Source organism: Rattus norvegicus, chromosome 9 (genome assembly GCF_021556685.1).
Source record: "Rattus norvegicus strain SHRSP/BbbUtx chromosome 9, alternate assembly SHRSP_T2T, whole genome shotgun sequence".
Taxonomy (NCBI): Eukaryota; Metazoa; Chordata; class Mammalia; order Rodentia; family Muridae; genus Rattus; species Rattus norvegicus.
In genome coordinates, this window is record NC_141542.1 from 19,618,095 (window position 1) to 19,645,631 (window position 27,537).

At 42.3% G+C, this 27,537-nt stretch overlaps 1 protein-coding gene across 2 annotated transcripts; it reads right to left on the minus strand.

Annotated features, from left to right (window-relative positions):
• Nucleotides 1–3,737: 3,737 nt before the first annotated feature.
• Nucleotides 3,738–27,168, minus strand: LOC148003417 (uncharacterized). 2 transcript variants are annotated; one of them, XM_087568625.1, is made up of 5 exons: nt 26,570–27,168; nt 11,012–11,171; nt 9,549–9,680; nt 8,697–8,880; nt 3,738–4,536 (listed from the first exon to the last, which is right to left on the minus strand). In XM_087568625.1, exons 3-5 carry the CDS (start codon nt 9,638–9,640, stop codon nt 4,531–4,533), a joined length of 282 nt encoding a protein of 93 aa, XP_087424751.1. In that variant the 5' UTR covers nt 9,641–9,680; nt 11,012–11,171; nt 26,570–27,168; the 3' UTR covers nt 3,738–4,530. The 2 variants fall into 2 exon arrangements, with proteins under 2 accessions (XP_087424751.1, XP_087424750.1); XM_087568624.1 differs by lacking the exon at nt 26,570–27,168 and adding an exon at nt 11,899–12,109 and having other exon boundaries at nt 3,746–4,536.
• Nucleotides 27,169–27,537: the final 369 nt, after the last annotated feature.

The window sequence follows — 27,537 nt, forward strand, 5'->3', positions numbered from 1 at the left end:
TCAAGGTAACCCTTAGCACACTAATTCCACTAGCGTTCTGTTCCTTGCACACAATGACTCTCATAAGGGTTCCAGTAGTTAGACTTAGTTTACTAGTATATTATTTTATATATTCTATACTTCCTTAACCAGTCTATAATATTATGTAAAACTTACTTCCTAACTTCAATAACTTTTTCCTTTCTTAGGGTCCCAATGTTGGCTCTAATTCATTTTCTCTTATTTTCTTCAAGCTGTCTTTGCAAGTAAAACCCTAATCTAGAACAACAATTCTGCAGTTATTACATTTTTTCCAAGATGAGAATACACAGTATCCACCTGGGCCACTAGGGCTGTGCTGTGCTGTGCCCCTATGCATCAATTTCCAATTGTCTCAGAATCATAACATCAAGGAACATCTAGTTTCACAGAATTCACCAGAGCAGAAGGAGAAAGAAGTAGAAAAGTCAGATATAATACAATAATTGTGCACACCAAGGCCAACTGATAGGCAGTCACACACAAATGAAATCTATACAGCCGTTGTCCAGGGCTAAGGTTTGGAGAAATGGAAACAACCAGTTTTTACAAAAAGCTACTGCGGGCTACTGCGATGTCTCCATTGTATGTTGTCCCCAGCATTAGCCAGAACTCAGACAACAAAGGGAGGTCAAAAGGATTCAGATTGGAAAGGAAGAAGTCAAAATATCACTGTTGCAGAGGATAGGGTAGTATACATGGGAAACCCCAAAAGTTACAACAGAGAACTCCTAAGCCTGATAAACAACTTCAGCAAAGTGGCTGGGTATAAAATTAACTCAAACAAATCAGTAGCCTTCCTCTACACAAAAGATAAACAAGCTGAGAAAGAAATTAGGGAAATGACACCTTTCATAGTAGTCCCAAATCATATAAAAATACCTCAGTGTGACTTTTATCAAACAAGTGTAAGATCTGTGTGACAAGAATTTCATGATCTGAAGAAAGAAATTGAAGAAGATCTCAGAAAATGCAAAGATCTCCCATGTTCATGGCTTGGCAGTTGGAAGATAGTAAAAATGGCCATTTTCCCAAAGTGACCTACAGTTGCAATGCACTCTCCATCAAAATTCGATTCCAATTCTTCATAGGGTTAGACAGAACAATTTGCAAATCCATTTGGAATAACAAGTAACGCAGGATAGCTAAAACTATCCTCAACAATAAAAGGACTTCCCTGGGAATCACCATCCCTGAACTCAAGCAGTTTACAGAGCAAGGTATGGTATTGGTACAGAGACAGGAAGATAGACCAGTGGAATAGAACTGCAGACCCAGAAATGAACCAGCACACCTATGGGCACTTGATTTTTGACAAAGGAGACAAAAGCATCCAGTGGAAAAAGGATAGCATTTTTAGCAAAGGGTGCTGGTTCAAATGGAGGTCAGCATATGCAGGAGTACAAATCATCGTCTTCTTATTGCCCTGTGTAAAGCTTAAGTCCAGGTGGATCAAGGACCTCTACATCAAACCAGATCACTCAAACTAATAGAAGCAAAAGCGGGGAAGAATCTTGAACACAAGGACACTGGAAAAAATTTCCTGAACAAAACACGAATGGCTTATGCTCTATGATCAAGAATAGACAAATGGGACCTCATAAAGGTACAAAGCTTCTGTAAGGCAAAGGACACTGTGGTTAGGACAAAACAGCAACCAACAGATTGGGAAAAGACCTTTACTAATCCTACAACTGATAGAGGGCTAATATCCAAAATATACAAGAACTCATGAAGTTGGACTGCAGGGAGACTAACAACCCTATTAAAAATTGCAGTTCAGAGCTAAACAAAGAATTCATAGCTGAGGAATATGGAGTGGCTGAGAAGCACCAAAAGAAATGTTCAACGTCTTTAGTTATGTGGGAAATGCAAATCAAAACAACCCTGAGATTCCACCTCACACCACTCTGAATGGCTAAGATCAAACACTCAGGCTATAGAAGACGCTTGCATGGATGTGAGAAAGAGGAACAATCCTCCATTGTTGGTGAGATTGCAGACTGGTACAACCATTCTGGATATCAGTCTAGCGGTTCCTCAGAAAATTAGACATTGCACTAGCGGAGGACCCAGCTACACCTCTCTTGCACATATACCCAAAAGATGCTCCAACATACAACAGGGCACATGTTCCACCATGTTCATAGCAGCCTTATTTATAATAGTCAGAAAATGAAAAGATCCCAGATGCCCTTCAACAGAGGAATGGAAACAGAAAGTGTGATACATCTACACAATGGAGTACTACAGAGGTATCAAAAACAATGACTTCATGAAATTCATAGGCAAAGAGAATGAACTAAAACATATCATCCTGAATGAGTTAATCCAATCACAGAAACACACACATGGTATGCACTCATTGATAAGTGGATATTAGCCCAAATGCTCAAATTCTCCAAGATTCACAGACCAAATGAAACTCAGGAAGGATGACCAAAATACTGATTCTTCACTCCTTCCTTTAAAGGAGAAGAAGAATCCCTATTGAAGGGATAGGGATGCAAAGTTTAAAACAGAGCCTAGAGGAATGTCCATTCAGAGTCTACCCCACATGTGGCCTATACATATACAGCCTTCAAACTAGATAAGGTGGATGAAGCTAAGAAGTGCAGGCTGATAGGAACTGGATATAGATGTCTCCTGAGAGGCACAGCCAGATCATGTCAAATACAGCGGTGAATGCTAGCAGCAAACCATTGAACTGAGAACTGGACCTCATTTGGAGGAATTACAGAAAGATTGAAAGAGCTGAAGGGACTTGCAACCCCATAAGAACAACCATGGCTGCCAAGCAGAGTTCCCAGAGACTAAACCAGTACCCAACCACTATACAGGGACTGTGCCATGGCCTCATATGCATGTGTATTAGAGGATGGTCTTCTTGGGCACAAATGGAATGAGCAGCCCTTGGTCCTGCCTAGGCTGGGAAAGTGGATGGCTGGTGAAGGGAATACTTTTATAGCAGAGGTGGAGGGCGATGGTATTCGGACTTATTTCTGGAAAACAAGGAAGGAATAACATTTGAATTCGAAATGAGAAATATCCAACTAAAAATCAACAACAGCAAAATGGTATTTTGAGCTTCGAATCAAAAAAAGCCACAGTCAGGAAACAGAGAATTGTATGCCTATGGTTTTCTTCAAATATGCTCGGGGCCCAGGTAGGTTCTGGGCCTAGGCTGAACCAAGCAGGTTCCTGCCACTGACTGCTCCTCTATTCCTGTTTCCAGAGGCACCATGCAGATTAATATTGGGCCAGAGATGTGGGAAGAGCTGGTCAGAAGTAGCTTCCTTTCCTGTGGTCTCAGGATTATCTGCATTCCTGGGTGTTCAGCATTTTCTGCCCCAGGATTTGGGTGCAGGATTCCCGATGGCTTTAAACTCCCTTATACCATATTTATATGTCCTGGGAGGTATTACAGAAATATTAATGTTTATCCTATTAATTTGGTCAAAACTCTCATCGACAGAGTATAATTTAGAGGTAACTATATATTTGACAGCAAGCATACACAGTGGGTAATGTATGCATGATGAAGTTGAAATTCAGAGTTGGAAACACAGTGAACAGTGACTGTATAAATGCCTGTGAATCTCAGTCTGACTGGGAAGTGATTTGATGCCCAGTCCCCATGAGAAAGCAGAGATCCATCCCTCCCTGATAGCTGTGGGACTTCAGATGTTGACACTAATGATCAATAAAGAAGGTTCTTAAGAGTGAAGAGTTTGAGATTACTACTTTATTGACCGGAATACATCCAATTTACTTGATAGTAACCAGATGCAGGTAGTCAATATATACAGTCTATATCCTTATCAAAATAGAAAAGCAAATGAACAAAACAACAACAGATAAATAATAAATCTTCAAATGAATAGAAGGAAAACCAAATAACCAAAACAATTAAAAATTAACCAAACTTTAAATAGAAGAATTGCGCTAAGTATTCTTTTGCTGCTCCTTTTGCAGAATAGACTTATAGCCTGTGGCTTGCCTTGGAGACATAGTAGACAAGCAGTTAGTGATGGTAACAATCTTTTCGAGAGGAGTGGAAGTAGGTCTGTTTTGTTGGAGTGGGGGTATTAAGGAAAAAGCCTACCAATACTGAGTATAAATGATATTACAGACTTTGTCACAAAGTCTTTCCAATGTTGTGAACTGATCTCCATGAAACTCTTCTGGATGACCCATCAGGACAAGTACAAATTTACCCATGCACAGTCTTTCTGGATGACCTGCAGCTCTTGATTGATGTGCATCAGCACTTCTCTGAGTCCCTCAAAAAGTACACACTTGTTGGAGAGGCTGAGGTGAAAGTACAGCCTATTCAATCCAAAGAAGTTAAACCAAAGGAGGAAAATGCAGTCCACAATTGCTATGGACCCTACAGATGAGACGCAATAGTGGTGTATTTGCTGTGCACACTTAGTTCTCCTCCTGTAGCTCTTCTCTCCAAGGGAGATCTTGTCCTGGTCTGTGTCATGTTCGAGTTTCTGCTGGAGAATTTCAGACCTAGCAGAGCAAGGGAATAAAGATTTATTGAGTGGTTGTCAATTCAGCTCTCCCTCTTACATCAGCTCTATTCAGTTGGACAATCCAGCATGACCTGTCAGCTGAGGTCAGTCCCTGCATCCCCAAGTGACATAGAGTACCTGCGCTTGGATTTATATCTCAGCTTTTAACACTGCTAGAATTTGAACTGTGGACTATGCACTGTGCTGGGATTAAGAGAAAAATGAGCATTTTTCCCCACTGGTCCAGGTATATGACATTGAATAATAACATTGTAGCTATGTCTGAATCTGAGTTCAAGAGAGGTATGAGCAAACTAGAATACCATGTGGATTCCTTCTGGAGAACATGCCCAGAATTGAGGTGAAATTTCTGATTATGTTAGCACTGAAGGAACCCGTCTAGTTTCCATTTGTAACCACTGTATCTGCAAATACACAGAGAAGCCATCTCACTTCAAATTCATGCTCACCGCACAGATCCTGTAATCACTGAGAATGTGCTCCATGCAAATCTTCCCAGCGTACACGTGGACATTAGAGGTGATTGTCATGTAGAAACAGAACAGCACCCCTGCAAGTCTATGGCTAGTGTAAGGCAATTTGTTAGAGGACAGAAGAGAAAATGTCCTCAGATCTTTCCGGAGAGATCACAGGAAGAAAGGAGTAGAACATAGCAAGAAATGCAGAGGATCATATATATTGTTTCATGGGCAAAATTCACATGAACTGTACCAGAACAATACTCTGAGTAGCTCCTTAGCTGCCTGAGGCTGAAATCCAGGTGGGGTGGTCATCCACCCAAAAAGGGTATTTATATAGGGAAAGGATATTCAAATGGCTTCTTCCGGCCTATGTTCCTACCTGAACATTAATGCTTAATGTAAAGATTCCCCAGGATTCGCTGGAGGCATAAAAACAAATGTTGAGTGGGATATGTACATAGTGGCCAGACCTATAGACAGCTCAGTCAGTGATGTGCTGTCCTCCCATAAACCGTCATAGACTCAGGGTTCTTTCCCCATTAACAATCTGGCTTAGCAAGTTCCAAAGGCCCTGTAGAGCTGTCTTGTTGCTCAGCAAAGGATCATATGTTGGTGGTGGACTAGACTCTTGTTCTTGTTCACTCTTTCAGACTTTCCCCAAAGTGTGCAACTTCTTCTAATCGGAGCTGTCTTTACCATAGCCTGAGTGACTTCATGCCCAAAGCTAGAATCATAGGAAATCTCCATAACCAGGATCCAAATCAACAAATTTTCTCCCCGTAATGTGATTGTTCCACAGATAATTTGAATAAGTAAGTAAAAGCTTGCATGGATTATCTCACACTGAATCAGAATCTATGGAAGGGCTCCATCGTATGGTACACTTTTACCTCTTGGCTGATAGACGTCTGGATAGATTCTCCTTCAAGGTTACTCTGGGACCACAACAACATTGATGCTCCCTAGTTGCAATGGCAATACCTACTCCTTGTTGTGGAATCACTGGGTTAACTAAAACTTCTGTTCCACTTTCTGAACATGGCTTCTCATAGGGCTACCTGTTCTTACACTGTCAGACCCATTTGAAGCTCATCATTTCTCCTAACCCATTGAGGCTGAAATTAACTGAGAGAAAATGATGTTGATCGACAGCAGTTGCAGAATGCTACACAGATAACATAGAGGAGCTCTTTGGATTATCTGTGCACCTGAAGGGGTTCCTGAAACTGCCCTGTTCTTGCACCACAGCATAGCTATGGGACTGTTTCTGGATGACGATACAATTCCAAGCAACTCAAATTCTCAATGAATAAAATCCAAGCCAAACTCCCAGGGGAAGTTGTAGTGTGCCAAGGTAGCTCGAAAGAAATGGTAGCAGGCAATGTGGAAAGCAACCTTGGAGAAGACACAGTGAGTGACATAACCTTCCAGTGGGCTTTCACAATTCACAAAGAACAGAGAAGCAACATAAACTCATGGATTTTATAGAGAAGCCTTGCCTTTACCTCCCAGTACTCCATTCCTTTGATGTGCTCCAAAGGATTTCAATGCAGATCAGTAGTTTTGCCCCTAATCACTTGAAAATCTAACTTTACAGGTGTTTTTGTGTCCTCTTTTTGGGGGTTGCATTTCTAAAGGATTGTACTGTCCTGCTTCTACAGCATAACAAAAAGGGACCTGCAAGCTCTAGGCCTGTACCATTTGTTACCCCTGTTAAACACGACTCACTTGAACATATTTCCACTCCTCCCCCAGACTTCACAAGATAATTCTGTTCTGAAATTTTTGGAAATAGAATAAATTAGTAATTTAAGTGTCCTTTTGCTGTACAGAGCTAGATGGAGATGCCAAATGACTGGGCAGCTCTATTTCATGTTCCATGGATGTAAAGTGAACGCTTAGAGTACTTTTCTCATGAAACTTGGAAATAGAGGGAAACACACGTTCACTACTGCAAACACACACACACACACACACACACACACACACACACACACATATACCCACACACACCACACACACACACACACAAACACACACACAAACACAGACACAGAGATACACACTTGCATGCACAAATGAAAACTTTGCTCTTATGCAGCACATTTCCTGTTGAGTGAGGAATTAGTGGGAACAATGCTGTGTACAAGTCTCTTAGACACAAGCAAGATGTGCTGCCCTGGCCTGTACTCATTTCCACTTCAGGAAACCTTTCTATGCAGATACTTGCTGGTGCGACAAGTAAGTTACATGTTCTGCACAGATAGCCTAAACAACACAACATCAAATCCCCGAGAGAGAGATTTCTAGGAAAAGACTCCATCAAGCTCTATGCTGACTCATCATAGGCCCCTCACTAAAGCTACCCTGTTTCCTTCATAGAAGACTTTGGAAGCATCAGAGAAGACAGTGACTCACGGTCAGTTACCAGGAACATTTGACCACATTAGAGTTCCTGTAATATTAAAACAACCTCAATGTCAGTCAGAAAAAGGCTAAATAAATAACATACAGTGAATTTTCTGAAATGCAGCACTGTGTACAATATTGAGAGGGAATCTATCCTGAAAGAATGCAGTGCCCATGATATAGTCAGCAAAGCAATGTCAGCAGAGGGTTGCACTCTAGGATTCCATGCAATATCATGGGGAAGCCAATAAGACAATCCAGAACCTTCCCGGGGGATAACTCTGTTCAGGTAAAGTGAAGAAATCTAATCCTTATTTTTAAAATAGGTGAATGGTTTAAGAATGTGTTGAGACAAATAAGAGAGGGGGCTCATCTTGGAACTGGACGAATGATGCAAAGACTGCTGGCCAGCACAAAACAGGAAGCTTCATGTTTGTTGAGAGACCTAGGCTTAAAGGACTAAGTTAGATAATGACTGGACAAAACTGCATGTCATGAACTGGCCTCCCCGCATGTTCCCTAAGATGCAGGTCAGCACAGCAATGCACCTTTCTTGGTGAGAATTGGGGGTACATATGGATAACTTTGTTCTTGAAGTCTCAAATCTCTCATGCCAGCCCTCAGCCTTTGAGAAACCTTTTCCACATCCTTGCTCTTCTAACCAGCTTCAGGTTGTTAGGCCCAGTTATGAACTCTCCAGGAGCACTCAAATAAGACAGGACTGACATGCTGATACACAGGCTCTGTAGTTACCCAAGATCTAAGAAGCATGAAGTCACCATCTTCATATACAGGGACATGAGGGGAGGAAGAACAAAAGCCACCACAAATGACAATGAGAACCATTTCTTTGGCATTTCCACCAGGCTCTCCTCCTTGAAAACTACTTACTTCCTGAGTCTCACACGATCCCTGTAAAGAAAATGGGCTCTGGGCTTTTGCTTCATCCCTCAAAGCCCTGCTCTAGTCTAAAGAGGGGCTCCCACATAGCACCCTCCATACATAATGGCATGTAGTGCTCTGCTGTGTGATCAACCTATTTCCCTTAATGAAGTGCAGATTCTCGAAGAGCAGGAGCATTTGCTTTCCAAACATGCAGTTTCTTGAAAAGGGGCTATCTCCACCGAAAGCTTTGTAAACCATCACATGAATGAACACTTGGATGAGACCTAGGTCAGGACATGGATCAGTCAATAGACAGTTACATTGGTTTGTCTATGGTTATGGTAAGACCTGAGGACAACCCGACCCTGAGCCCTAACCCTACCTGCTGTGGCTTGGCTCCGGGGTCACAGATGTTCATTCCGGCCTCTTCACAGAGCCTCTTTGCCTCCACAGAGGATGATGGCAGTTCAGTCTGCTCCACCAGCAGTTCTCTCTTCTCATTCAGCAAAATCTGTATATTGTTCTTCAATTGAGCTTGTTCACGCAGGAGCTGGGATTGCCTGATGCTGAACCACAAACAAAAAATGGTAATCCCAGCTAGCTTCTATTTGCCTGTCACTCCTGCAAGTCCAATCATCCCTTCAAGGGTCCTCATCCTCAGAAATCCCCAGAATAGAGCCACACTATACAAGTTAGCACCAATTAGAGGAGGTCAAATCCAGAGCACACATTCCACATGAATCAAAGTACTTCTGAAAATCCTGACACTAAGACGGTTTATATAAATCAAGGTAGAAGAGATGGTCCATAAGCGAGCTCGTATGTCCATGGTATGGTGAAACCATCTTCACGTTGTGGGGAAAGCCCGTCTGAGGGGGAGTTGAAGACCCAATAGCTATAGATTCTTTCCATGTGTTTCTCATGGATCACAGATCTTTAAATCTCCTGTCAGAGTCCTAGAGATTCAGAGTTGATTGATATTCCCATCATGGTGCAAACCTTTTCTATCTAGAGGAACTTTAACGGGGAAAATAACAATTGGAGGGTCTTCTACACCCTTCTCATGTAGGACAACTGAGTCCAAGAGCTACAAATCCGAGACCCTTGCCAGGAGGCAGGCTTCTTGTTAAGAGTCAGACACTACAGAACCAGAGCCCTGACTTTGGTTCAAAGTCATACAGGACAGAAGCATTCCCTGCCTAGTGCTGGGTTCTCATCTCTGTCTGCGACTCACCAGTAGGAACTGTTCACTTGTATGAGCTCCTTGTACCTCTCCATGGCATCACTTATTGAGTTGGTCATCATTTGCATAGCCATCATTCTCATCTCATGTTCAGATTGAAGGACTGGCAATTCGACATGCAGCCTGGGTTAGGTCATGGCCAAAGGAACAAATAATGTTTTGAACTCACGATTTCAGAATTAGGTGAAATGTAAACAAAAATATATAATAAAAAATTTAAAATTCAAGGAATGGTGGAAGGGAAGAAAATGGCAAACTCAAAAACCAGACCAAAACCCAACAGTGAGACTCAATCCACAGAAAATATTTCTGTGTAAATAAGCAAACATTTGTTTTGAAATAAGGACTCCTTGGAATCCTGAGAGATATGGTTCTGCAAAGACTCACTATATAGGAGGGGGCAGAGCCTGAGAGCTGCCTGTTTGGGAATAACAACTGTCAAGACCACAGTGACCATTTCTAAGTCACAATAAACAATCCCTGGATAGTTAAAAAAATAAAAAAACTAAAGATCAAAGCAGGTGAAACAAATTAGGTGAAATCAGACTGTTCTCTCGATTACTTAAACTCAGTATGTACCACATACTTGCTCCTTCAAAGTATTTGTACTGGTTAAGTTTATTATCCTGGGCACAGGACAACAGAGCCACGGTACCAGTTGGAGGGACCTGACCTTCAAGAGCTGGCCAGGTGAGCATGATGGAATTGACTAGTTCAGGAAGAAGATTCCTCCAGTCTGTGCCACAGCTTTGGGCCCAAGAGAAAGCTGTGATGACATTTCTCTTGTTTTGAAAGCAGGTATACTCAATCCTTGGTTTCTATCATTACATGAATTCCCAGAGGGCATAACTAAGTTTGACAGGGAAGAGGATTTATAGCACCTCCTCCCCTCGGGAGAGTCCTGTGTGCCACCAAGGTATACAGAAGGAGCAAAGTGCTCTGTTGATCAGTGTGGGCCTCCACGTACTCATCACTATCATGACCTGCAAACTGTTGATCAAACAAATCCTCAGACCCCATCAAACGTCCCAGATGTCCTGATCCTGAGTAAACCACCAACAAATACTGCCACATACATACATAGCAACCCATATCCAAACACATTTAGAATGCCAGCTACATGCATGGAGGTGCCATAGAATCAGTGTATAATGAACAAATTCAGAGGAAAGAGTGATGACGTGCAGGCATTTCATTCACACACACAGTTGCAGCAAGTGTGACAAGGTCCTTCTAGCTGTTGACATAACCAATGCTAATCCAAGAGGCTCAGGGTCAAGTACAAAAAGTTTGACCCTAAACACACAGCACCTAGCTTATCTCACAAGCTAATGCCTGCCAAATCTCCTTAAAATCCAGGATGAGAGGTGAAACTTTCTCGTGCTATGAGGAAATCTCAGGTTAGCAGAGAGAGAGCACAAGACAGTGAACAGGTTACTGGGCATAATGACTACCTGTGGTCCCACTCATCATAGATATAAAGATCCAGGATTTGATAAAGTTCATCCTTCTCGAATTGACACTTCTGGATTTCAAATTTGAGTTCCTCCAGTTCCTTTAGACACTCCTCTTGCTTACTGATGACATTTTGGGATGATGCCTTCCTACCAAAACCTGTAGACAGATAAACCCAAGTGAATTTGCATATTTGAACCAATGGGCAGAATAGATCATTCTGAATCCGAAAAGGAGGTTGAGGAAGGGGAAATGGTAGAGACTGGGTTAATCCCTGAAAGAGCAGAAAAGCGTTCTTAAAGGTTGATTCTTAAGCTATGTCCCTCTTCCCAACCTCTAATGCCATACACGTGCCACACTCACTATTACAGGACCCCTGGCACTGAAAGTTATAATCTGACTGAGACATAACCATCTGCGACATTGTTATCTCATATCAGATGTGTTGCAGTTAATCCTGGAGTTCATAATGACTTCACAATGCTTAGCACCATGAAGCTCTGACCAAGTGTGTCCAGCCCAAAGTGTCTGAGAACTCAATTCATGACTAGGGGTGCATCCTTCCTTGTTCTTGCCATCAGACACTTATGTAACCTACAGTAATCTAGAGGATGAATTGCTTCAACCCCCAACCATGGATGGTCACATTGTTAATCTCACAATGCCTCCTCCTGCCATTTGTTGACACTCACAGTTAAAAAGCTTCAAGAAAAGACACTGAAGTCTTACCACTTTATGGCTTTCTCTCAAATTAAAGATCAGAAACTCCTGCCTCTTGGTTTGCCCTTGAAAAATCCCAAGGCTCCTGCTTGTAAGGCCTAGTCTTAGAAGGCACATCTCAAACCTACCTCCTTGAGGATGTTCCCCAACTCTGCCCACGACTCACCAAGCCTTCCCCAGAATGATTTCCTCCTTCCTGTTTCACTAGAGAGGGGGTCAGCTTCCCTCTGACCTGGTGCGGTCTCTCCTTGATCAACACTTTCCTTCCGAAATAGCCTGAGCAGCTGGCGAAACATGCCTGCTTGTGAACCCAAAGGGAACTGAAGTAATATCCCAAAGGCAGTTGGTGTCACCACAACACTGGTGACATCACAGAAGATTCTAGGGTTCTCTTAGATACAATAGAGTGTCCAGTGAACGGCTTACTAGTGATGTCACTGGAAAGTTCTATGGCCTACCTACTAACCAGCTCTCCCCACACTGATGAATTTATGTGGGGACCCTTTCCTCCAGTCTCCCATGTGCCACTGGGAATACCATTTGGCAACCTCTATTTCAAAGCTAGATATTTCTCTCTGCTTCATTAGAAGTCAACAATGCTTTTGCTGGGGAGGGTTGCTTACAACCCTGAATTGGAGAACAGATTTTTCTTAGCACCCAAATCTCTAGGGACCAAGGAGGAGGGAGATTTTTCTTAAAAGTAAATCTACTACTTGAGACAATGCATGTGACACACGTTTCCATTCCTGAGCTTTTCCCTTTTTCTGGAGGCCAATATATTTCTTCTATACCTCTGAGTGTATAAAACCTGGAATATTTGCTTACTGTGCAGTCCTTGACAGCCGACATTGTTTCCATTTACATATCCATGTATTTCACAAAATCAATGGTCTATAATCCTATTTTTTTGCAATAAAAACTCCTTTTCCTTGGGAACATAGGGATCAACTACAGGGCATATATAAAACAATAAATTTCTGTCTGTTTTATATATTATGTAGCACATCCTCCCTTTCTCAAATATAACAAGACAATTAAATTGGACATCAGTGAGCAAATGTCAACCTGGACCTTGTGTTACTACATTGTAACTATATAGCCATCACTTCTCCAATATCATTCTTCATGAATAGACAAGTCTAGGCATGAGAATATTGGGGGCTGCACCATATCTTTTACTTGTAGCAAACATAAGAATCAGGAGGATGGGAAGGGAGTGGAATGGCCTGAGTTCAGGTTGAACCTCAATTTTAATGGGTCCATACGTTCAGGAGGGAGTCCATTTGGCATTGTGATATATGGATTCTGTCTTCTTATCATAGGTGTTATAATAATTCAACATGAATGTGTGCTATAATGCCACCCCACCTCAGATATGTAAGAGTGAAAATCATGTCTGACCTTTCTGGGAAGAACTCTGCCTTTTACTACCATCTGAAGTTATACAACATCACTATACAAAGCTCAGAAGAGAGGGGTGCAGATGTGCGGGCATTAGAAGTCGAGGATCTTTTCTTCTGATTGAGCCACTTGTTTTTCCTATGTAATTTTTCCCTTGCTCTTTTAGTAATGGTGGCTGACTTCCTTCCTGGCCTGAGGTAAACTGGAGTCCAATCTTTTGGATTACTGAACCTTCTATTTTTGAGATGACAGTCCCACCAAGGGTCCTACTGCATACAGAAGGTATGAATAAGTCTCAGGGGCTGGAGTAAGTTAAAAACGTCTGTGACAACAAAGAACTGATTAAGAAAACAAGAGCCCAGCGGCTTATCAAGATCACAGTTGTATGATAGTAAGAAAATGTGAATAGGGCATCAGGTGAAAAGATAAATTAATTAGGAGGTCATAGGCCTAGAAGGGTTATCCTTTGCTCTCAGTGGAGCTGCCATTCTTTCTGCCATTCCTCGCCCTCTGCCACAGGACCAGAGACTTCCCCATACAAATGGCTGGCCTTGCCAAAGACCTGGCAGGGCTTCTCCCTGTAGAATAGGAAATGTAGAGTCCTTGAGGACTCACCAAGAGGTCTCCTCCACACAGGTTCCTTGTTGTCAAAGGGAAATATTCCTGCAGAATCCTGCCATGGCAGCAGGAATTTCAACCTGTCTGCTCTTGGTCCAGCTCACTGGGTGCAGGCCTGAGGCCCAGTGGTATCTGGGGAAAGAAGCAGCACACACTACCTCACAGCTCTCTCTTTGTTGGATGCAACTGCTAGGACTGTGATAGGATGTTTGTTTCTTTGTGTGTTTATTAGAAATACCTACAAAGCTGATTAAAGATGCAACATGCCTTCATACCCAGCATGCAGAATGTTTTTACATTGTTGTTGTTCCTGTTTTATGTTTGCATTTTGTTTTTTAATCCCCTCAGGAAATTTCCCTGTGCTTAGAATGTTAAGCACATGCTCGGGAGGGATCGATTATTCAAGTTCGGCAAAGCTTTTGTTCTCACCATCACTCCACAGATGATGCCATTTCTTACTTTGAAATAAGAAAACAGTTATAGAGAAGTAAATTAACCTGTAAGCTATCACAGAAGAAACACATCATGATTGTGGAATGGTACCCCAGTATTTTGTATTTCCTAAGTTATTTTTATTTTAAATTTTTTATTGAATTTTTTTGGGTACATTTCATCTTTTTTAAATCCTTAAAGGTATCTTTTATTCCTCTCCTCCCATTTACAAGGTGGAATTTCACGTGTGATTGTTAGTCCAGATAGTTTGGTCAATGGCTTAGATATCACCCTGGTCTAGTTTCCTTGGCATAAGCTGAGTTAGAAGCAGGCTCAAAGGTTCAGGACCAACAAATAATGAATTCCACTACATCTGGATCCCTAGCCTCATACCCAGGAAGGGACTGGATTTGCATTCACTATTTAAAAAAAAGATGCAGTTCATTAACATGTAAAAAATTTCTCAAGTATATTAAAGTGTTTACCATCGTCATACAGTTTTTCAAATACCTGGCATTCATCTTTTTCCAAAACCTAAAATTTCTTTCTTATTCACATATTTTGATTATTCTTTGGTATTACTATCATTTTTTTTAAATTTCAGTTTTTTTAATAGATATATATGTTTTATTCAAACGTTATTCCCTTTCCCAGCTTTTGGTCCATAAGCCCCCCTGCCGTGCCCTCTCCCATATGTATGGTCCCCCAATCCATGCCACTTAGAAACCCCTTCCCGGACATTTCCCTGCACTCAGGGTCCCACCTTGTTAAGAACAAGGGCTTCCCCTTCCACAGGTGCCCCAACAAGGCTATTCTCTCCTACATATGCAGTTGGACCCCTGGGTCAGTCCACGTATAGTCTTTTGCTAGTGGTTTATTTGGTGGGCATTGCTGTTCTTATGGGGTTGCAAGTCCTTCAGCTCTGTGAATCCTTCTTCTAATTCCCATAAACGGCGTCCTGTTCTCAGTTCAGCAGTTTACTGCCAGCACTGACCTCTTTATTTGACATGCCCTGGATGTGTATCTCAGGGGAGATGTATATCCGGTCCCTTTCAGTAAGCACTTTTTAGCTTCATCAATCTTACCTAGTTTTGGTGGCTGTATACATATGGGCCACATGTGGGGCAGACTCTGAATGGCTGTTCCTTCAGTCTCTGCTTTAGATTTGGCCTCCATATCCCCTCCTATGGATATTTTTGTTCCCCATTTTAAGAAGGAGTGGGAACATCTGCACTTTGGTCATCCTTCTTCTTGAGTTTCCTGAGATCTGTAGATTGCATCTTGGGTAATTTGAGGTTTTGGTCAATATCCACTTATCAATGAGTACATACTGTCAATGAGGGGTGCTGAGTATCTGGAAGAGAATGAGGGACAAGAGATGTGAAGAAGGACTCCACGACAAGAGTCTGATCAAGGCGACAATTTTATTTTTCCCCAAGGCTAAATTTGTACCATAAAAAGGGTAACAGAGAGAGGAGAGAAGTAAGAAACATTTACCCACGCCAAGGACACAATATTCATGTGCTCAGGGAATCGGCTGATGTTGACAGGTTGTCAGAAAGGTCACAGGTTTGTCATATCTATTAGTCAGCAGGATGTTGGTTTTTCAGAAAGGTTACAGGTCATGACATTGGGTATCTTAACGTCACACGTTATCATATGATTATTCATCTTGACCAGCACATTTGTATTAGTCTTCTGCAGCTGGCTGGGGATTTTCCATGAACCCCATCATATTTAATGCTAACCATAATAATAACATCAATAATGGAGGTCTTCAAGGCCATCGCTCCCAACACCATACCAAGTGTGTTTTTCTGTGATTGGATTACCTCACTGTGGATGATATTTTCTAGTTCTTTCCATTTGTCTATGAATTGAACGTAGTCATTGTTTTTGATAGCTGAGTGGTACTCCATTGTGTAGATGTACCACATTTTTCGAATAAATTCCTCTGTTGAAGGGCATCTGGGTTCATTCCAGCTTCTGGCTATTATGAATAAGCCTGCTATGAACATAGTGGATCATATGTGTTTGTTTTATTTTGGAGTATCTTTTGGGTATATGCCCAGGACAGGTATAGCTGTGTGCTCAGGTAGTGCAATGTCCAATTTTCCAGGAACGTTCAGACTGATTTCCAGAGTTCTTGTACCAGTTTGCAATCCCAGCAACAATGGACGAGTGTTCCTCTTTCTCCACATCCTCGCCAGCATCTGTTGTCACCTGATGTTTTGATCTTAGACATCCTGACTGGTGTGAGGTGGATTCTTAGGGTTGTTTTGATTTGCATTTCTCTGATGACTAAGGATGTTGAGCATTTCTTTAGGTGCTTTTCAGCTATTCTATATTCCTCAGCTGAGAATGTTTTCTTTAGCTCCGAACCCCATTTATTAACAGGGGTGTTTGGCTCTCTGTACTCTAACTTCTTCTGTTTTGTGTATACTTTGGATATTAGCCCTCCATCAGATGCAGGATTGGTAAAGATTTTTTCCCAATCTGTGGGTTGCCTTTTTGTCCTAATGACACTGTCCTTTGCCTTACAGAAGCTTTTCAGTTTTATGAGGTCCCAATTGTCGATTCTTGGTCTTAAAGCATAAGCCATTGGTATTTTGTTCAGGAAATTTTCCTTAGTGCTCATGTCTTCGAGACTCTTCCCTACTTTTTATCCATTACTTTTAGTGTATCTGGTTTGATGTGGAGGTCCTTGATCCCCTTGAACTTAAGCTTTGTACAGGGCAATAAGAATGGGTCAACTTGCATTCTTCTACATGTTGACCTCCAGTTGAATCAGCACCATTTGTTAAAAATACTATCTTTCTTCCATTGGATGTTTTACCTCCTTTGTCAAAGATCAAATGAACATAGGTGTGTGGGTTCTTTTCTGTGTCTTCAATTATGTTCCACTGAGCTGCCTGTCTGTATGCCAATACCATAGAAACTATTGCTCTGTAATACTGCTTGAGGTCAGAGATGGTGATTCCCCCAGAAGTTCTTTTATTGTTGAGTATAGTTTTGCTATCCTGGGTTTTAAGTTATACCAAATGACGGCAAATTGCACTTTCTACCTTTATAAAGAATGGAGTAGGAATATTGATGGTGATGGCATTGAATCTGTAGATTGCTTTTGGCAAAATAGCCATTTTTTACCATATTCATCCTGCCAATCTATGAGCATGGGAGATCTTTCCATCTTCTGAGATCTTCTTCAACTTCTTCAGAGACTTGAAGTTCTTGTCATACAGATTTTTTACTTGCTTGGTTCAAGTAACAGCAAGTTATTTTATATTATTTGGGATTATTGTGAAGGCTGTCATTTCCCTAATTTCTTTCTCAGCCTGTTTACCCTTTGAGTAGAGGAAGACTACTGAATTGTTTGGGTTAATTTTATACTCGGACAGTTTGCTGAAGTTGTTGATCAGGTTAAGTAGTTCTCTGGTGGAATTTTGGCGTTGCTTATGTAGACTATCATATCATCCTCAAATATTAGTATTTTGACTTCATCCCTTCTAATTTTTTCCCTTTGACCTACTTTCATTGTTTGATTGCTATGGCTAGGACTTTAAGTACCATATTGAAAAAGTAGGGAAAGAGTGGTCAGCCGTGTCTAGTCCCTGGTTTAGTGGGATTCCTTCAATTTTCTCAGTTTAGTTTGATGTTAGCTACTGGTTTGATGTATTTTGTATTTTCCTATATTTAGATATGGGTCTTTAATTCCTGATCTTTCAGGACTTTATTAATGAAATGGTGTTGAATTTTGTCAAATGATTTCTCAGCATCTAATGAAATGATCATGTGTTTTTTTTTCCTTTGAGTTTGTTTATATGGTGAATTTCGTTGATGGATTTCTGTATATTAAACCATCCCTGCATCCTTGCCATGAGGCCTACATGATCATGATGGATGATCATTTGGATGTGTTCTTGGATTCAGTTTGCAAGAATTTTATTGACAATTTTTGCATCAATATTCATAAAGCAAACTGATCTGATTTTCTTTATCTTTGTTGTATCTTTGGGTGGTTTAGGTATAAGAGTAATTGTGGCTTCATAGAAGGAATTTGGTAATGCTCTGTCTGTTTGTATTTTGCGGAATAGTTTGGGCAGTATTGGTATGAAGTCTTCTATGAAGGTCTGATAGAATTCTGCACTAAATCCATCTGGTCCTGGGCTCTTTTTGGATGGGAGATGTTTAATACCAGTTTCTATTTCTTTAGGAGTTATGGGGTTGTTTAGATGGTTTATTTGTTCCTGATTTAACTGTGGTACCTGGTATCTGTATAGAAAATTGTCCATTTCCTTCACATTTTCCAGTTTTGTTGAATATATGTTTTTGTAGTAGGATCTGATGATCTTTTTAATTTCTTCAGATTTTGTTGTATGTCTCCCTTTTATTTCTGATTTTATTAATTTGGATACACTCTCCGTGACCTCTGGTTAGTATGGCTAAGTGTTTATTTATCTTGTTGATTTTCTCAAAGAACCAGTTCCTGGGTTTGCTGATTCCTTTGATACTCAGTTTTGTTTCTTCTTGTTTGATTTCAGCCCTGAGTTTGATTATTTCCTGCCTTCTACTCCTCTAGGGTTTATTTAATTTTTTTTCTAGAGCTTTTAGGTGTGCCGTCAAGCTGATGACAGATGCTCTCTCCTGTTTCTTTTTGCAGGCACTTAGAGCTGTGAGTTTTCCTCTTTGCACTGCTTTTATTGTGTCCCATAAGTTTGGGTATGTTGTATCTTCACTTTCATTAAGTTCTAAGAAGTCTTTAATTTCTTTCTTATGTCTCCAATGAACAAGTTGTTATTGACTTCAACTTCCATGTATATGTGGGCTTTCTGTTCTATTTGTTGTTATTGATCAGCAGCCTTAGTCCGTGGTTTTTTGATAGGATGCATGGGATTATTTCTATCTTCCTGTACCTGTTGAGGCTTGTTTTGTGACCGATTATATGGTCAATTTTGGAATAGGTTCCATGAGATGCTGAGAAGAAGGTATATCCTTTCGTTTTAGTATGGAATGTTCTATAAATATAAGTTAAATCCATTTGTTTCATAACTTCTGTTAGTCTTTCTATGTCTCTGTTTAATTTCTGTTCCCTTGATCTGTCCATTGATGAAAGTGGGGTGTTTAAATCTCCAACTATTATTGTTTGTGGTGCAATATATTATTTTTTTGAGCTTTAGAAAGGTTTCTCATTGTTTAGGGACACAACTGCTATATACTTTACAAATATAGCAATAACCCAGAACATCCGCAGGAAGCCTGTGACCATTGGCCACATGAAGATGAATGTCTTTCAAAGTTCATCATGATTTTTGGTAAGATCTTCCGCATAATGGGTGGCTTGGCTTCCCATAAACATGGTCCAGTTGTCTAGAATCTCCTCCTTGGTTAGCATCTCATCCTTGTTTTTGTCTGACTCATATACCAGATGCCAGGCCTCAGCCTGTGCATGGTCATAGTCCTGAGGGAGGATCCAATGGTGAATCTCATCCTAATCCAGTTTCGCATCCTTGTTCAGGTCTAGAAAATCATTGAACTGCTCCCCAGACAAAACCCAGTCTGTCATAGGGGAATTGTATCATGGGAAAAAGATGTCCAAAATGTACTCATCCTGGTCCACAAAACCATCCCCGTTCTTGTTGATATCCTCCAGGGTTTCCAGAACTACAATCTCCTTCATATGCTTTAAATCCTCTTAGTGTAGAAAAGCAATGAACCCGTCCTGAGTAGCTGTCAGGTCACCGTCAAGGCCTTAAACCTCCTCTCATCTCGTGGAGGCAACTTTTTTTTTTTTTTTTTGGCTTTGAATCTTTTTATTGGATAATTTTAACTTACATTTTTTGTTGTTTTCAGTTTTTTTTAATTTATTTAATACTTAATAATAATTCTTTGGTTTCCGGGCAAACATCCCCCTCTCCCCTCCCCTTCCTTATGGGTGTTCCCCTCCCAACCCTCCCCCCATTGCCGCCCTCCCCCCAAAAGTCTAGTTCACTGGGGGGTCAGTCTTAGCAGGACCCAGGGCTTCCCCTTCCACTGGTGCTCTTTCTAGGATATTCATTGCTACCTATGAGGTCAGAGTCCAGGGTCAGTCCATGTATAGTCTTTAGGTAGTGGCTTAGTCCCTGGAAGCTCTGGTTGCTTGGCATTGTTGTACATATGGGGTCTCGAGCCCCTTCAAGCTCTTCCAGTTATTTCTCTGATTCCTTCAACGGGGGTCCTATTCTCAGTTCAGTGGTTTGCTGCTGGCATTCGCCTCTATATTTGCTATATTCTGGCTGTGTCTCTCAGGAGCGATCTACATCCGGCTCCTGTCGGTCTGCACTTCTTTGTTTCATCCATCTTGTATAATTGGGTGGCTGTATATGTATGGGCCACATGTGGGGCACGCTCTGAATGGGAGTTCCTTCAGTCTCTGTTTTAATCTTTGCCTCTCTCTTCCCTGCCAAGGGTATTCTTGTTCCCCTTTTAGAGAAGGAGTGAAGCATTCACATTTTGATCATCCGTCTTGATTTTCATTTGTTCTAGGCATTTAGGGTAATTCAAGCATTTGGGCTAATAGCCACTTATCAGTGAGTGCATACCATGTATGTCTTTCTGTGATAGGGTTAGATCACTCAGGATGATATTTTCCAGTTCCAACCATTTGCCTACGAATTTCATAAAGCCGTTGTTTTTGATAGCTGAGTAATATTCCATTGTGTAGATGTACCACATTTTCTGTATCCATTCCTCTGTTGAAGGGCATCTGGGTTCTTTCCAGCTTCTGGCTATTATAAATAAGGCTGCGATGAACATAGTGGAGCACGTGTCTTTTTTATATGTTGGGGCATCTTTTGGGTATATGCCCAAGAGAGGTATAGCTGGGTCCCCAGGCAGTTCAATGTCCAATTTTCTGAGGAACCTCCAGACTGATTTCCAGAATGGTTGTACCAGTCTGCAATCCCACCAACAATGGAGGAGTGTTCCTCTTTCTCCGCATCCTCGCCAGCATCTGCTGTCACCTGAGTTTTTGATCTTAGCCATTCTCACTGGTGTGAGGTGAAATCTCAGGGTTGTTTTGATTTGCATTTCCCTTATGACTAAAGATGTTGAACATTTCTTTAGGTGTTTCTCAGCCATTCGGCATTCCTCAGCTGTGAATTCTTTGTTTAGCTCTGAACCCCATTTTTTAATAGGGTTATTTGTCTCCCTGCGGTCTAACTTCTTGAGTTCTTTGTATATTTTGGATATAAGGCCTCTATCTGTTGTAGGATTGGTAAAGATCTTTTCCCAATCTGTTGGTTGCCGTTTTGTCCTAACCACAGTGTCCTTTGCCTTACAGAAGCTTTGCAGTTTTATGAGATCCCATTTGTCGATTCTTGATCTTAGAGCATAAGCCATTGGTGTTTTGTTCAGGAAATTTTTTCCAGTGCCCATGTGTTCCAGATGCTTCCCTAGTTTTTCTTCTATTAGTTTGAGTGTATCAGGTTTGATGTTGAGGTCCTTGATCCACTTGGACTTAAGCTTTGTACAGGGTGATAAGCATGGATCAATCTGCATTCTTCTACATGTTGACCTCCAGTTGAACCAGCACCATTTGCTGAAAATGCTATCTTTTTTCCATTGGATGGTTTTGGCTCCTTTGTCAAAAATCAAGTGACCATAGGTGTGTGGGTTCATTTCTGGGTCTTCAATTCTATTCCATTGGTCTATCTGTCTGTCTCTGTACCAATACCATGCAGTTTTTATCACTATTGCTCTGTAATACTGCTTGAGTTCAGGGATAGTGATTCCCCTGGAGGCATCTTTTTAAAGTTGTGATGATCTGAGCTATCTTGGAATTCAGCAAGGTAGTAGCCATAGGTGGCTGCTTGTATTCTTACCAGGAGATCTTTTCCTCTATGTCCCTATCATAATTCTTCCAGAGTTTAGCCACATTATGGTAGATGTATCTTTTCTGTACCTGTTTGACCCAAACTTTCAGGTCTTCAGAAGTAATAAGGCCGCCTCCATCACTGTCAATTGGATCAACAATTTTCCCCAGCCTCTCCTGCTCTCGTCCAGGCTTAGCTATCAAAGGTCTTGGAGTCCTCCTTGCCCAGGAAGACCTCATGATCGTACAGGAAGCTGTGCTTATTCCCTGGTGGCCACTCGCCCTGCTCTGAATCAGGACAAACCATGTGCTCCTTGCTCATCATGCTCTTGGCCCTGAACGCCAAGACCAGTGCCAGCAGCAGCCCATGGAGAGCCCCAGGCTGACATCTGGCACCAGATCCGTGATCAAAGGGAGGCAGCAGAGAAGTAGGGGCTCAGAGAACCTTAGCCGCTGTCCATCCCCCAGAGAGGGCTTTTGTTACATTTCAAATGTTATCCCTTTTCCTGTATCCCATCCACAAAACCCCTTATAACATGCCTCCCCCTTCTACTATTAGGGTTTCACCACCCACCCAAACACCCAGGCCTACCTGCCTCCCTGTTCTGTTTTCCCCTACGCTGGGCCATCAAGCCTTGACAAGACTAAGGGCTTCTCCTCCCATTTGTACCCAAGAAGGCCATCCTATTCTACATATGCAGTTTTACTCATGGGTCTGTCCATGTGTACTCTTTGGATGGTGATTTCAGCCCTGGGAGCTATGGGTGTTTCTTACTGTTGTTCTTATGGGGCTGTAAAGCCCTTCAGCTCCCTCAATTCTTTCTCTTACTTCTCCATTGGGGACCCTGATCTCAGCTGAATTGTTGGCTGCAAGCATCTGCCTCTGTATTTGTCATGCTCTTTACCCCACTCTTTTGAGCAGATCACCACAGAGCAACGAAGATGTATTGTCTTGGAGTGATGATCTGTAGACAAATAGATGATTTCTTAATTCCTAATGATGGTTCTATAAGAATTCCTAAAATTAGATTAGTAATGTTAAGCTTTTATAATAGGACTGCTATTATGTTTTATCTGGTAATCAAAATTGCATTGAAATCTCTTCTATTCTTAAAGTGTCATGAGTGAATTGCTTCTGCAATACCAAGCAGGCATCTACAAATTAGAGCCCATCCTAAGAGGGTGTAAACCAATTAACCAAAGTTCATAAAAAGAGAACTAATGATTTACTATAGATGCAAGGAGTGAACATAAATAATTGACTGGATTTGCCTATAGGTAATTTCACTTATTCTTTTCTCATAAAAATTACAGCTTTTAACTCTCCATGAACGTGCAGAACTAGTGACAGATGATGATGGTTTATCCTGATGATTACTCTTCATGGATGTGCATGTAAACATTCTCTGTCGTAAACTGATTATCCAACTTATGATTTGAATTCCTGTGCAAACTTGTAGTGAACTTTTCACCATGTGATGCTGTGTTCAGAAAGATATACAAATGCTGAGGACAAAGAGAGAGAAAGCTTTTTAGACAGAACTGAACAGAACAGAACAGAACAGAACTCAAGAAGAACTTAGAAGTAAAGCATAGCGTTGAGAGTAAGGCATTGAGAGTAAGGAAATTATTGTGACATAGAGCAAGAGGAAAGGAGATCAGAAGAAGAGAGCAAGGAGAACCTTTTAAGCCAAACTTTATGGAGGCAAAACTTTGTAGAAACTTTTAGGAAAACTGAAGAACTTAGAAATAAAGGTTAAAATCACTGCTCTTCAGCCTTCAGCCTGGCTCACTGGCTAGCCTCTGCTCTTCAGCCTGGCTCACTGGCTAGCCTCTGCTCTTCAGTCAGGCTCACTGGCTAGCTTCTACTCTTCAGTCCGGCTCACTGCCTAGCCTCTGCTCTTCAGTCAGGCTCACTGGCTAGCCTCTGCTCTTCAGTCAGGCTCACTGGCTAGACTCTGCTCTTCAGCCTGGCTCACTGGCCTATGGGGCCCTAGCACATTGCTTAACCATCTACTCATGACTGCCTGACCACGCTGACCACCTGACCGCCCTGACTTCTTAAAGTCGTCCTCTAGAAAGAGCACAAGAAACCAAAGAGAAACACCACAGAAAACTTTTCCCATGGGCTTTGCTTAAGATTAAGTACTTTCATTATTTCTTTAAAAAAGTGAAATATAATTTCCGCTATTCATATGGCCAAGAGAATTGTGCAGTAGTCATTGCTTTATGGAATTTGGGGCTAAATCAAAAGACTACTTTATTCTATTACGATGTTATCTGCGTACTGTACGATGTATCTTTAGAAAACACAACACTAAATTCCTTAAGTCTAGATGTTTTAAGACATCACCTCATGGAGAAACTTAACTGCTTATCTATCTAGACTGGCCTCTTTTGCAATACTGCAGGTACAATCAAGTTTCCACACTACTTCCATGATTTTCAAGAATGATTAAGAGAAAAATAAGTTGAACATAATGGCCAGAAAGGGGGTTCTGTCAAGTTGTCGGATGTGGGACAAGATACCAAGCTATGAATGGTTAAGCCGAAAACCACCTGTTCCCGAAAGTAACAGAACTTACAGAAAATACATCCTTTCTTATCATTCCTCTGCCCCGATGGTCAGAGATTTATTGAGCACCTACTACAATCCTAGCCCTGTGCATCTAAGGGTGTAACTGTGAATAAAAAAATTAATAAAAAGCTTCATTATGGAATAAAGAGAAATGAAACATAACTTTGAATGTCAGAATTCAATACAAGCAATATCACCATTTCTTTAACTGGTGATTTCTGAAAACTTCATCATTTTTTCCATGGGCTTCTACAGTAATGATACTCAGTCTCGATTTTATAAGTCACAACGAGGCAACTCACACTTCATTCTTTGCTCCCACAACTGTCAAAGGGAACAACACTGTCGCTGTCCATTGTGCTTCCCTATCAATCCTGCTCTGGATGGTAATACATTCCAGTCTTTTCAATGTGTAAACAGGCCACCACTTGAGGGGAAAGGTTATTACAATTACCCAAACCGGTATATTCTCTAAAATTTTCACATAGCATTTTACTGATATAACAATGTAATTCACCACAAATATTTAACCAATGAAAACAGATATATTGAATAGCTCTGCAAATAGGATTGATAATCATATACACTTGAAAACAACTATCATGAAAACAAACGACGTAATAGGAGAAAAGATACATCAGTAAAAGGTACAGAAGCAGCAAAAAAGACACTACATTTCTTGGTATAAAAGTTAGGTGATACACCTGATCTTTAAAGACAGGCAATGTACTTGATCTTCAAGCCCTGTCCACATAGAAACTGCAGTAGATGACAATCTTTTGTAAGATTTATTTATTTATATGTCAGACAATGCAGCTGTCTTCAGACACACCAGAAGAGGGCATCAGTACTCATTACAGATGGTTGTGAGCCACCATGTGGTTGCTGGCATTTGAACTCAGGAACTCTGGAAGAACACTTGGTGCTCTTACCCACTGAGCCATCTCTCCAGCCCTCACAATGGCCTCTTACACAGCATCACAGTGGTCTATTACACTAGATGGCTCCAGGGTGATAACAGAGAAACTTTCACAGTTCCTGAGCACTTCTGAGTTCAAACACCACCAGTGCCCACTCTGTGCTGTTGGCACATTCTGACCTTCTCCTAAGGGTTGTCAGCCACAAAAGGGACGGGTTAGCCCCAGACAGCATTCACTGCCCAATCCTAAAAACCCCCTCGATTCTGAAAAAGCCACATTCCATGCTTGCTCCATATTTGAGGAAGCCAAATGGTTGATCTGGCTCAAGGCTCCTCTTTTCTTAGCTCATCAACTTTCTTTTTCCACTTCTTGTCACAAGAAGTATTTTTTTTTTATGCTGCAACTACACTGCAGTGTTTGAAGGAAACCACCATCAACTCTGGGTGTCAAGTCTAGAAATTTAAAATTCACAAAACAATTCATGGCTTTCTAATCAGCACCATGGAAAATAAACAAAAACAAGCAAAACCATTCCAAAGGAACTTGCTGATCTGGAGGTCTGCTCATAGCAGGCAGGAAAGAATTAAATTATGCAGAACTGTAATCTCTCAGAGCTTTGGAGGCTAAAAAAGAGGAAATCTGTGTTTATGTTCCCTTTCTCCGAGTAATTGAAGGAGGGTATTTTACATCCTACAAATACAATCTCTTGCAAGGGGCAACCAATTTCAAAGTAGATCAGAAGAAATCTATTAAATAATACATTCATTGCCTGAGGTTTTAAGAAAATATTTTCCCAGGATCCCCGTCCATTAACAGCACACTCCAGATTACCTCTCCATTCTTTCCCAATGCCTTGGGCTTTCCAATCCCTACTTCAGCTCTCCATACATCCATGAACCCTCCCTTCCCCTACCCAATGGGCTCACTTTGCATTGCCTCCTTCTGCCACTGCTTTCCTAGGACAGGGGGAAGGGGAGGGAGGGGAGGGGAGGGGGCGGGGCCAGAACCAGCCAAGGACAGACGCGGGTCTCCTACCTACCTTGATTCTCTTGCTCTGGCGGTGCAGCCCGCCCTGCTTGCTGCTTGCTGTCCCTGGGGACCAGACCGGAGGTCGGGCTAGGGTCAGCGCGAGCTCCACGCCTCGAGGTCCCCTGGCCTGGGCTTCGTTCCTGGACACTGAGAGGCTGCAGTCTCCGTTGGAAACACCGCCGCTGTCATAGCGCGCCCTCCCGCGGCCGAGGTGACCCCAAGGCCGCTAAGGCCCGCTTCCCTGGTCTCTTCTTCTGCTTTTTCTTTTCTTTTTTTCTCTCTCTTTTTGTTCGCGACGTGGCGCCTGCGAAGAGCTCGTCTACAGGAAGGAGGACATCGTGCAGGCAGAATCACCTCTGGGCCCTGCCGTGGTCGGAGAGGGAGAGAGAGGAGTCAGCTTGGGCGGCGGCGCCCCGGCTGCCGGCACCTGCGGAAGGAAAACTCGCCCAGGCACACGCGCTGCTGCGGGCGCCAAATATAACGCGGCGCCCCGTCCCCTCAGGCCCCGCGCTCACCCACGAGCTCCGCGTGCCCTGAGGCCGGGCTCGGGCGCGGTCGAATGGCGGGGTGGGAAGGACACGTGTGCCCACTCCCTGGTGCAGGCAACACGCGGAAGTGCGACACGCGGAGGCGCCTGGTGTGGAGCTCCGGGCTGCGCCCAGGCCCGTCAGTCCCCCTCAGGGCTCTGCGGAGGCGCAGGGCTGCTTCTGAGGCCCCCAGGCCCACCGTGACCTAACCGCGGCCAAAGCCTCCAGATCTTCCAGGTGCCCCAGGCTGGAGGCTTGGGCATGGCGATTGTGGTTGCCACTCTCCTAGGCCGGCTCAGCAGGGCGCAAGCCACCACCTGCTGTCCTCACCTGAAGGCATCCTGATGGGGCTGTGAGCCCACATCCAGCAGGCGAGCCTCAGGGAACCGGGCCATGGTCTTGGCTCTGCACCTTGTTGCCAGCCCCTCACACATATGGCAGCATCACACAT